We start from the raw sequence: 12500 nt of genomic DNA, 5'->3' as shown, positions 1-12500 counted from the left end.
GCACTCCCCTGAAACCACATATAGGTGAATACAATCACACGGGGAAGAGAAGTCAAGAGCTGTGACTTAACCCCTGCAATCACAAACAAGCGAGTACAAATAGGTAAGTATACACAAGGGAAACTGATCTAACCTGTACGTTTCTCTGCGAGGTCCTTAAGCGTGTAGACATGGAAGGTAAGAACATCGGCACTGCCCTTGGTATTGAAGGAGTAGACTCTGGCTGTGAAGGTCATTCCCGCTGGCAACCCAGCCACGGAGAACACTGGGACCTACGTTCGTATCCCCGGGGCACCAAGGAGAGTGTGAGAATTAGATATATTATGTTTCAATTATGGGATAATTCTAAATTCTTAGGGGGTCATACAGCAAATGGGGAATGGAAGACAATCAGGGTTGATCCAAGGAAGGGGAAGATGCATCCTCTTCCTCGAAATATGAGCCCCTTACCTTCACCTTATCTTTTGAGACGAAAGGTAACTAGGGTAATGAGAGAGGAAAAGAGAAAAAGAGTATTTCCGAAATGGAATGGGTGTCAATAGTGTTACTGTGTAGTATACTTAAGATAATCACAGCTACTTTATTGATAGACTCCCTTGCTAGCCGTGACTTCACAAGACCCAGCACATGTGAACAGTAAGCCAGAGGTCTCGCGGTCAGTTCCCGCTAGGCATAGACTGGACAAGGCAAGGTTCGTGGCTCCATTCCTCTAGACTTTTAATTATACGCCTCCAAGACATCAAATGCATGTATTTCTTACTCCAATATCTCCTCATGAACACCCACTACATGGGATTCGAACTCAAGGCATGGGAGTGCTGAAACTAGCAGGCCAGCGCGTTATCCACTGTGTTATGCCCGCTAAATAAGATTCGTCCAGTTGGGTGTATTTCTATACAAACTCCTTTCAGTGAGATATTTACAACTGTGTCATTACGATTTTACGAGTCACAGAGAGAAAGAGAGAGAGAGAGACAAAGAAAGTGAGAGAACGAACATATGTTATATAAAAGTTATTCTTTGCCAAACCAAATTTTTCAAATTAAAAATCTCCGCATTCCTACAACATACCCTAATAAATAAGATCTCCAGGGAGAAAGCATTCAACCTCCTTTATTTGCCCTAGAGTATTCATTTCAACTAGCGCTCCTAGTAACAAGCGTGTTGATATACTTAGTATTTCCCCACAAACAATGCGTAACAAGCGTGTTCATATACGCAAAATCTGCACGCGCACACACACATCCGTGCGTAGATATATATTCAGATAAAATATTAAACTTTACTGCCTTGGCTTACAACGTGAATACCCCTGCCTTGCTGAGCTTCTAAATCCATGGTGTACCTGCCTGAGGGTCAAGATGTAAACACACACTGAGGACCAGTTGCGTTCCACTGCTTGACTCTCGTGTTTCCACATTTAGTGTGGAACAGAATTTCGTTGCAAGGTTTATGTATGTATGATGAAATCCATGGTTTCATGATATGTAACTGTTTTTTTAATATTCTCAGTTTATATTTTCCTAATATTCATTCAGTACATTAATGACCATTAATAGTGCTGATAGTTAATAAATGCCAAGATCAGTTAATTTTAAATAGTTTTCCACAGTTACCTTTCTTTCATGAATCGAAAATCGGCATTACGTTTGTTAATACTTCTATACCTATCAATTTCTAAAAGCGAAACTGGACTCCTATGCAAATATTTAATTGTAAGACTGATGCACGGTGCTCCAGCCTGTACTCGAACCTAACGCGTTGTCTGAACGGATTCCATGACCCTTAATTTAAACTAAAAAATACCCAATATATAATATCCTGCAGATACTCGTATACACACAAAACCTAATCGAGGTTTTTTTTAGAAGTACTACTCTTTAAACCGTAAATTTACTCGTAAAGCCTCAAAATTCTGTAAGCGAAACCGCATAAATAAATTTATAAAATACTCACGGTAAAACTCACAGCTTAAGCGAGGATTAGAACATAAGAACAAAGGGAACTGGTGAAAGCCTAATGGCCCAGGAGAGGCCATTCCTGTTTATACAAAACCATTCTCACTCCTGTATTTACCTAACCTTTACTGAGACATTTCCAGAGTATTTATTCCTTTGGGGGTAAAAGTTCGTTGTTGTTTGTGAAAAGCTCTTGATCCAAGGATTTAAAGCTGTCCTCCCCTTGTATCATATCTAGTTCCCAACCGTTACTCATTTAAATGACCTCTAACGGATTTAACGCTTCCCAAACTGTAATAATAATAGTAATAATAATAGAGTATTTTCATCACTGTTGTTAAATAATTGTCTACACGTCTTCACGTATGCTTTAGACTCAGTACTTGCCCATTTCTTTTCCAAGTCAAAACTTTACCATTTTGAATTCCTCTGTTAATGCCTCTATCCTTTGTACGATCGTTTATTCACCTGTGTGAGGACAATAATAAAGCAGCTAATATGCGAATGAAAAAATACCAGTAAAAGACAAAAATCTGGCCTCAGAATAGTTTCAGTTTTCGAAAAATAAGGTCCCAGTATAATGAAAGTTCCCAGTGTATGAGACAAATCAAAACGTCTCTTCACGACCTGTAGATCTCACGATGCACTATAAAAATACTCTTAACCAAGGTCCCAAAACCAACTACAGCTGATCTTCGAATATCCACTAGATGGTTCTAAGATCTATAAAAGAGGCTCTAAAGACCCATAAGAGAGGCCCCGCCCAACAAATTCAGGATCAAAACCCATAACAGAGGGGTAGCACGCGTTAAAGAAACTCAACACAGGGTCCCAAGACACGAAAAGAGAGACCTAAGACCCTATAAATGGGTCCTTGAAAGGTCCAATAGTTTCCCAATACATGCAACAGGTAGTCTATTGGATACCCAATAGAGGACGGTTTATTATTCAACTCGCTCCACTAACTTACCGGACTGGAGGTGTTAGCCAGGAGGCGGTCGGAGTTCGACTCGTAGAGTTCCAGAAGGAAGGTTTGAGGGAGGCCGCCGTCGAAGCCAGCCACACACCTCAGACTCACCGTTGTCACGCTTAAGTTGTACATAGAGCAGTTATGCACCGGGTCTGGGTGTCCTGGAGAACCAGAGATGGATGCCATGAGAAAGAGATTTGCGATGTTCAGGTGATTTGATGACTGCGTACAGGACTCTCACACTCAGAATACGAAACACGACAAGAATGCGCCATTAATACTTTAGAACAGCATAATAAACTAGAATAAATATCCTGTACCAGGAGCCAAAACATAGACCAGCTTCTTAACTTTCTGACATGCAGCTGGGTCAAGGCCTGCCACTTATCCTTCCTCTCCAGGCGCCTTTGATCTTCCTCTCATCGTCTGCCCTTACTTCAACTCTCAACCATAACAGGGTCTTATCCATCTATATTTTAATTCCATTCACGAAAATGAAAGATTAGATGCACTCACCGGCAGGAAAGACATGGAAAACACAGGGGTGCCGTTGCAGTCCCACGGTGTTGATTCCCCAGCAGAGGAGAGTTCCATAGTCAAGCTCGGTGTTGGGAGTGTAACTCACAGTAGATCGCCACCCCTCAACCAGAATGTGGTCCTGTCACACACACACACACAAAGGTGAAGCGAAATACATATTAATGAAAAGAGAAGAATTACAAGTGTTCATTAAATATAAAAATCTTTGCTTCCATTACTTCACACATTTTCATTAGTTTTTATAAGCTATGTACTTAAGTAGCTATGAATATCTCGTGTCTATATTTGCCCCTGAGACTGTTGTGATCTTGAACATGGCGAGAGTAAAGCCCTGTTAGTGTCAACAAGGCGATCACGTCTTTCGTGTTATATAAATATATCACAAAGCAAGAGATCAGAAAATACAGTATAAAGGAGTAACAATGACAGGAGAAGTATTAACTAGTGTGTTACAAAGTGTATCAACTTGGCGAAAAGTTTAATATCTAGAAGACAGAGAACGTTGTAAAGATTTTGTAGGATAAAAATATAGGAAAATACATAAGTTTTTGTAGAAATAGTATAGCAGGTATAAAAGAGACAAAAGGTTGTTTTGCATGGGAGTAGGAAAAGCTTACGAAGTTGGGTAGATAGCCAAGGCGAGAGAATGAAGTGTAAAGACTAGGAAATTTTAAAGTCGAGAAATTGAGGATAAGTGGTGTGGAGGCTACACATATCCTACCTGAGAAATGTCCACACTCTCTCCACTGTTGTTGAAAGTCCAGCGGTATGCGTGGGGCGTAGGGTAGGCATCAAGGTCACAAGGGATGTTGACCTGCTCGTAACGAGCAGCACCGTGGTAGGTCATTTTAGAGTTGAGGCACACTGGAGTATCTGATGGGTGGATATATATACACACACACACACACACATATATATATATATATATATATATATATATATATATATATATATATATATATATGTATATGTATGTCGTGCCGAATAGGCAGAATTCAACTTGCCATATAAGACAAGTGAAAATTTGTGTATGCAATAATTTCGCCAAAATCATTCTGAACATAACGAAAAAAATATATTTCACTGTGTTTGTTTAGTATTAAATTACTGTAAACAAATCTAAAATATATTTAGTTGGGTTAGGCTAAAATAAATTATTCTTGTTATAATAATGTTAGGTAAGTTTTCTAAGATTCTTTTGGTGCAAAATTAAAATTTTTTACATTAACGTTAATGAAATAAATATATCTTTAAATGTATAAGAGAAAATTTTAGAACGGACTTAATTTTAAATGAGTTCTTGCTAATTGACCAGTTTTACATATTCGGCACGACATTATATATATATATATATATATATATATATATATATATATATATATATATATATATATATATATATATATATATATATACACACACACACACACACAGACAGCGAGAGATTGAGGTCCTGAAATATAACCTGATACAGACCGTTACCTTGGCGAGCTAAATCTCCCCTCCAGGCCTTCCTTCTGCCCGTTCCTAGTCATATTTCCCTCGTATTAAAAAAATGGGTTAGTAAAGCTCTCCCTTCTCTTAATCCATATTGGTTTCCTAGCAGTTTATTAATTACTATTGCTTTAATCACCTTACAGGGTATACGAGTGTATTGTCTCCCAAAATCTCTTGAATTATATATATATATATATATATATATATATATATATATATATATATATATATATATATATATATATAATCTGTAGATACGGCTTACTGTCTTTTAGACTGTCTACCGTCGTTCCGACCGACACCTATATCCTTCTGCTAATTCCAAGGTCTTACGTGTTCCTGTGCTCTGGCATTACTGCCGCAGTGGCCAGTTAAAACCTTCAGGACTTCATCTTTAAGGAGCATTAATCAGCCTTTAGCCTAAAAAAAACCACTCCAGCCCTGAGTCTCCTCCTTCACCTACAAGGACACCAATGAGCCAGACACATCAACATTTTCAGCTGCTGTGTATCGCACTCATCTTACGAAGTCTCTTATCAAGAGTAAATCATGAAGAGGAACTGGTTCTCATCCTTAAAGCTCCATCATCATTCATTTTCACACTAATTAGCCCTGGAAAAAAGTTACTCCCTGTATAGGTCCTTCAAAAGCAATCTTATGTGTAGTCAGCAGTTAAATTTTTCCTCCACAAAATGTAGGTTAGCTAATAATTATTCCATCAATTGAAGTGAGACATTTTTCAAGGAATTAAAAAAAGCGTTTAGTGCTTTTCTTCCAGTTTTTCTTCGTCACATGTCTAATAATTTTAAATTTTTATTTACAGGTTCTTGTGTGGGTGTGTGGAGAACATAACGAGGCGACAAGAGAATGAAGAGAGACAACTTGATCAAGCCTTCTTAAAGCGAATCGTCATAATAAAGTTTACGCTATTTTGTGTCACTCCATCCCTTAATGCTGCAAATTCCACTTTTGGTCTAATATATAAAAAACGTTATATATATCTATAGCCTAAATAAATCAGTTGGTTATCGTTTTAATCATAATTTCTAATTCAACCTCATTTTTCCTTAATCAGCATCATTTTTCAACCCAATCTAAAAAAAATAACGAATTAACGGATACTCTTAACTTGCATCCGTTATAAGACCCGCCATTTATAGGCTGAATTCGGCTCAATTTCTAGTGCCCGTGTTAGTATACAGGGAGCTGCCATTGGGTCAGAATTGGCCGAAATCCTCGTGTGTGCCTTAGATCGAGGTTTAATTTCGGATTCCGTTCGGCTGTCAGGAAGGATGGATGGCGGAGTTCCGTGCCTTCTAACTCTCGATGCATTTAGTGCGTTGGATATGAAGGGTTCAATTTTGTTTAAGAGAATTTGTGTGTTACTGTCATGCGAGGGGAAGGCCGAGGGAGATGGAGAGGAAGAGAGCAGGAAAGATGTGTATGTGTGTATTATATATATATATATATATATATATATATATATATATATATATATATATATATATATATATATATATATATATATATATATATATATATATAATGTCGTGCCGAATATGTAAAACTGGTCAATTAGCAAGAACTCATTTAAAATTATATCCTTTCTAAAATTTTCTCTTATACGTTTAAAGATATTTTTTTTTCATTAATGTTAATGTATTTTTTTTTAAATTTGCACCAAAAGGAACTTAGAAAACTTACCTAACCTTGTTATAACAAGAACAATTTATTTTAGCCTAACCCAACTGAATATATTTTAGATTTGTTTACAGTAATTTAATACTAAACAAACACAATGAAATATATATTTTTTCGTTAGGTTCAGAATGATTTTGGCGAAATTATTGCATACACAAATTTTCGCTTGTCTTATATGGCAAGATGAGCGTTGCTATTTAAGCCAAGATCGCAAGTTCTGCCTATTCGGCACGACATATATACATATATTATATATATATATATATATATATATATATATATATATATATATATATATATATATATATATATAATTTGTGAACAGTTTAGTATAAATAGAGACTGAGTCCGACAGAATGAGGAAGAAATGTAATATGCAGGTAGAGAACGAAAAATGGGTAGAGATGGCGATAAAAATAACAACGAGAGATTACGAGTGAAGACATATGGAGATGTGTGGTGACGTGTGACGTGTGGTGATGGTCGGTAACGGATATCGTTGGATGCTGGCAGTTAGGGACCGTTAGCGGTGGTTAATGACAGTGACAATTGATGACAACTTGTAACGATACTTAATGGTTGAAAACATACTGAATGACGGCTAATGACCTTAACGGTTAGTTAGGGTTGCGACGACTGAAGATAGTTAGAGATGGTTAGTTACGGTTGGTGACTATTGTGCACGTACGTTTCTGATATTTTTTTTCCCTTGTACTCTTACAATGGGGCTCAGGTGATTGGAAAATTGCACAACTGTGCTTCAGTTTATTGTGTTATTGGCTTTCATAGAAAGAGAATTTTAATGAAACTCAGTGATATGTAGTACCCAACCCTATGGTAGTACTAGAGATACAGGATTCTGTGTAGTGGTACTACATACATGCATTGGTAGCAGAAATGTATATTCTTGTATGTTTAGTAATAATATATATATATATATATATATATATATATATATATATATATATATATATATATATATATATATATATATATATATAGGTAAATCTGGTCAGCAAGAAGTCATTTAAAATTAAGTCCTTTCTAAAATTTTCTCTTATACGTTTAATAGTCTCACAACCCACTCGTTCACACGATCACTCTTCTATTCACACAGTCACCTCCCATCAGTTCTCTCAGCTACCCACCCATTCACACAATTACCCACCTATTCACACAGCCAACCACACACCCATTCGCATAGCTACACCCATTACACAAGCGTCGAACCATCTATGCTCATAGCCACCCACCCATCCACAGTGACACCCGCCCACCCATCAACACAATCATCCACCCACACGCACACGCACACACACACACACACACACACACACACACACACACACACACCCCACGACCCGCTCTTCCCTACACTTCTTCCTCTGGCATTACTTATAGCTCTCTCTATCTTCCCAGGTATGTCGCCTGTTTTATAAATTTCTGAGATTCTTCAGTTTGTTGGTATACTACTAGAGACGAAACATGTCAAGTGCAGCATAAGGAACTATTTCAACCGTCACTCATATGATGGAAAATTGAATTATGTTGCTCTTGGAAACCTTAAGACTTTGCAATGCATCAAGGCATCTGTGGGCTACAAGTAAAAGAAAATAAGATGGAGCGGATAAAAATCCAATAACTTACTCGCCAGGAGATAATGTATGTAATATACAGAATCCTACCTAAAGACCTTTGAGGGTCTTCAGTTCATTTGAAAGAATTGTAAAGAATCAGATCGACCAAATCCAAAGGCTGTTCAACGGAGCCTGGTAGGACTGACAAGAGCTGGAACTAATACACTGGGAGAAATATAACACCTAGTCACTCGACAACACGACTGACAGTTATATGATCTGTAACGTAAGCAGTGAAAATTCCAATATAAATCGTTTTGAGGGCAATGTCGGTACACGAACACCACTTGAGGACTCTTATAAACTATCAATAGACTTAAGGATGCAACCTGAAGAAAGCTATTGCTGTTTTTCACAGCCACTGAAATAATCTAAGTGCCAATCTGAAGCACTAACTACAAGGGCAAGAAGTAATCATGCTGACTATTCTTAAATTTAATAATAGTCCAGGACGGACCGAAAGGTCGTCTAAAATTTCCTTTCCAAAAGCGAGTTATTTGCGAATTGTTCTAGCTACTTTACTGACTTGTATTCTTCATTCTCTCACCATTTATCTTCACTACGCAGCGCCTTCCCAGGTACGAAGGCAGTGGGTGCTCTAGCTGTAAGCAGACCACCTACATCTGCTTGTGAAACATTAAGTCTTATCAGGGCTTCTAACGAGGTCCTCAAGAGGATACCTGTCGTAGCAAAAATAAACTGGATAGGCAGAATCAGCTGCACAGGAACATAATCTCCTACCAAGTCAAAAAGTAATCAGATCTGTTTCTCTCTTCCAATTTCTCTCTCTCTCTCTCTCTAATGGTATTTCCTTGAGCCTATCCTCACGTATCATCCTGGGCGACGTTGTTGGGAGGTTTAGCACTCCTGTTACATGGTTCCTTATCGTAAGTGAAAAGTCTGGTACCAGTACATTGTAAAAGACGACACTTTTCAATACTTTTCGCTCAAATATATTTTCATTCGATACTTTCGTTAGTAATACGGGTTTTACCGCTTGTACAAAGGCTGCAGCACCATACTATACTACTGCTACTACTACTACAGCTCCTGCTGTTGTTGCTTCAACTACAAAATCAATTAAGCAATAATTTAAGAAAAAATAATAACAATATTCTACAATATTTTTAAGTAACCAATAATTTAACGAATAGCTATAATTTGCCACTACAAATCACACTTGTGCAACACTTGAGTATACTGTAGAAACGTTTCGCCAGACAGTGGCTTCATCAATCCAACATAGACAAGAACAGTGGAAAATGACAGAGTTTGAGGAAATCAGTCTCTTAGCCTGGAGATATGTTCCGTCCACCAATTTTGATAAAAGTACAGCATACGTACGAAGGGGCTTGTGTACTGGAGACACGTGAGGTGAAGCAATTGGAGGCGGCGTCACCAGGGAAAAATCCATTAGTGGAAGTAGGTCATGCCAATGACCTACTTCTACTAATGGATTTTGTACCAAGATTCCAAGTTGTTGTTGTGTCTGACAAAGTTAAAGATACCCAAGTGCTACACAAGTGCCTTATCGTCGGTGTTTCTAAACCATTTATATAAAACTACAAATTCCGTTTATCTTTACAGGATGTCTTAGATCGTTCGGACTGTTTTATTCATCAGGAAACAAAACAAGTGCTCTCTGACAAGTCTTAATCGTAATCAATGGCTACAGTTTATCGAGTTGTTTCAATAATTCTCGATACATTTATATCCAAAAATATATATTTTTTCTTGTGTTTTTAATATTACTTAATATGCACCTCTGATATTACTGTTATAATTATTACTAAAACAGTTCAGCATTTCAGGTCTCTCCTTTTCCACTCTTCTCAGCCTCTTGTAACTTCCAATCATCTTTTTCTAGTTACCTCACTTTCCAATTCAGCCTTTTTTTCACAGTACTTACACCTGTGACACCTTCCAGGCATCTCATACACCAGTTTTGTCACTTTCCAGGTCTGTCACTACCCATTCTCCAGTGGTTGAAATCCTCTTACGTTCCGACAAAACATCTTTAAGGTGGAGTTGCCTCTCAGCCACTGCAACACCTCTGACACCCTCCTCAGTTCAAAGGAAAACATTTCCGAAAGGCGTGTCCTCATCACACTTCTCACTTCTTGCCACCCCCTCTCCCCCCTACCGGGTCATTTCTCTCTCTCTCTCTCTCTCTCTCTCTCTCTCTCTCTCTCTCTCTCTCTCTCTCTCTCATTTTCTCTTTTTTTCTCTTGCTCTCTTTTTTTTTTCTCTGAGACAAATGAAGAAATCATTACTGAAGGCCCAATATACATTAAGCTACGTATTGTTGCAAGCCAGAAAAAAAAAAAATGTTGGCGATAAACTAAAAACGCGAGTATAAGAAGAAGGAAAATGTATATAAAGGAAGACTTAACTCTACTCGTTCATTAAGAATCAAACTGATGCTATGACGTTACCTCATACCAACTTTCAAGATACTAAGTCCCCTCTAGGGAGGTGCTTTGATTAATATGAGGGACTTTTGATTCAAAGAACTGGAAATAATACGGCTTTAGGGTTCCCCATAATTATAATAATTATAACAAGGAATTGGACGTATACTCTCTTCTCTGGATCTAACCTTAAAGCCTCCCATTTCCCAGGAGCTGTATGACCCGTGCGAGTTTAGCTCATTCAGATAAAATTAATTAACATCTTGATACTAAGCAAATTAAACATAACCAAGAATGAAGAACTTCTTAAAGCGATTTATAGATACAGTTACGTGAAATATTAGTATGAAACTCCGCGGCAAGCTGTGTAACACAAACATAGGTAAGAACTTGTTACCAATGCAGTTTGTGGAGCACTGGTACACTCTTCCCCTCCTCCTCCTCCTCTCCGTTCATTAGTCTGTTAGTGCCAAATGAATTCAGTCCTCCAGGAGTCCGTTGGAAAATTGCTTTACAAATATAGGATTCCAAATATCAGTCCACGCTGAGGAATGACCACCAGAATCACAAAAAGAATTCTTTATTAATTTTTGAAGTTCAGTTACTTAGGGTCAAACCGGAACACAGAATTTAAAAGTAGAAATAATGGAATTCACTTCTCTGGTAGTGGAATAGTGAGAACAGTTAAGGCAGTATTATGCCAATGCATATTTATTATGGGAAGCGCTAAACCCGATGGGATTATACAGCATCTATGTGAGAGAGGGGGGGTAAGGCAATCAGGGAATTGGAGCACAGATTCAATTCCCTAGATCAAGAGCCCCTCACCAGCATCAAGGAGGAGATAGCCAATGCATAGCATACGCTTTTATATGTCCTAGTTTCTCTTGTACGACATACGTTTTTCTCTTTGATTCCTCTGCATAAAACCTCCATGTGCAATACAAAATTATCTGCTGTCTGTCTCTCTCTCTCTGTCTCTCTCTCTCTCTCTCTCTCTCTCTCTCTCTCTGTCTATTCACCGCAAAGTTATTTTTCTCTTTTCCTCTGCATTTCCTTACTTGTGTCCACTTTTCATTTGTGATTTTTCTCTTGCATTTTATTTCAATTACCTCGTAGTTGGTGCTCTCGGTCTCTCTTTTATTCTATGTACATCTCTCATTTGCAACTCAAGCATCGCTTTTCCATTTTGCTTTTAATTAATTCCGGTGGTTCCTTCATCTACCAATTTTTAGCTTACGGTTCGCAAGCCATTTCAAGGTGCACTCTCTCTCTCTCTCTCTCTCCCTTATCTAACAATGATTTTCAACCACATTTTTATCTTATTTTATATCATTTCGTCTTTTCTCCATTTCTCTTCTCGTATTGGAATTTTCTTTTCATTTCAACTCTCTCGTCCATATCGATATTTTATATTCTTTATATGCTTCTCTCATACAGAAATAGTTTATATTTTGCTGAATTTTAACTATGACCTTTTTATTATTCTCAGACTTTTCTATGTCCCTTTCATCTTGACTTTCTGTTTAAAATTTTAGATTAGAATGTTCTTTATTTATAATTTTTTTGCCCTCATTGTTTACTTTCTGCCTTCGCTTTATTTCCTCACTTCGACTTTCCTCTTCTTATTTCATCCGAGTCCCACCAGTGTATTTTGAAGTCGAAAACATTGAATTTTGTGTTTAAAGTTTCTTAGTTTTAACATTGCAACTTAAGTTGAATTTTTATGTTTGTAGCAAAGTTTGTAAATAAGCTTCTTTGCTGTATTCAGCGAAATACTATTTAT

The 12500-nt window shown here is 37.5% G+C and overlaps 1 protein-coding gene across 1 annotated transcript in view; it reads right to left on the bottom strand.

Moving 5' to 3' along the window:
- Positions 1 to 12500, bottom strand: part of LOC128702919 (uncharacterized) — a 174944-nt gene that overhangs the window by 18656 nt on the left and 143788 nt on the right. The window contains exons 8-11 of the mRNA XM_070102642.1: positions 4190 to 4341; positions 3445 to 3586; positions 2929 to 3089; positions 134 to 272 (exon numbers count right to left, since the gene is read on the bottom strand). Of these exons, the coding sequence (XP_069958743.1) occupies positions 134 to 272; positions 2929 to 3089; positions 3445 to 3586; positions 4190 to 4341 (594 nt within the window). The remainder of the gene's footprint in view (positions 1 to 133; positions 273 to 2928; positions 3090 to 3444; positions 3587 to 4189; positions 4342 to 12500) is intronic.

This window comes from Cherax quadricarinatus, chromosome 82, assembly GCF_038502225.1.
Source record: "Cherax quadricarinatus isolate ZL_2023a chromosome 82, ASM3850222v1, whole genome shotgun sequence".
NCBI lineage: Eukaryota > Metazoa > Arthropoda > Malacostraca > Decapoda > Parastacidae > Cherax > Cherax quadricarinatus.
The sequence above is the reverse complement of the archived record's forward strand: the minus strand, read 5'-3'. Positions and strand labels throughout refer to the sequence as shown.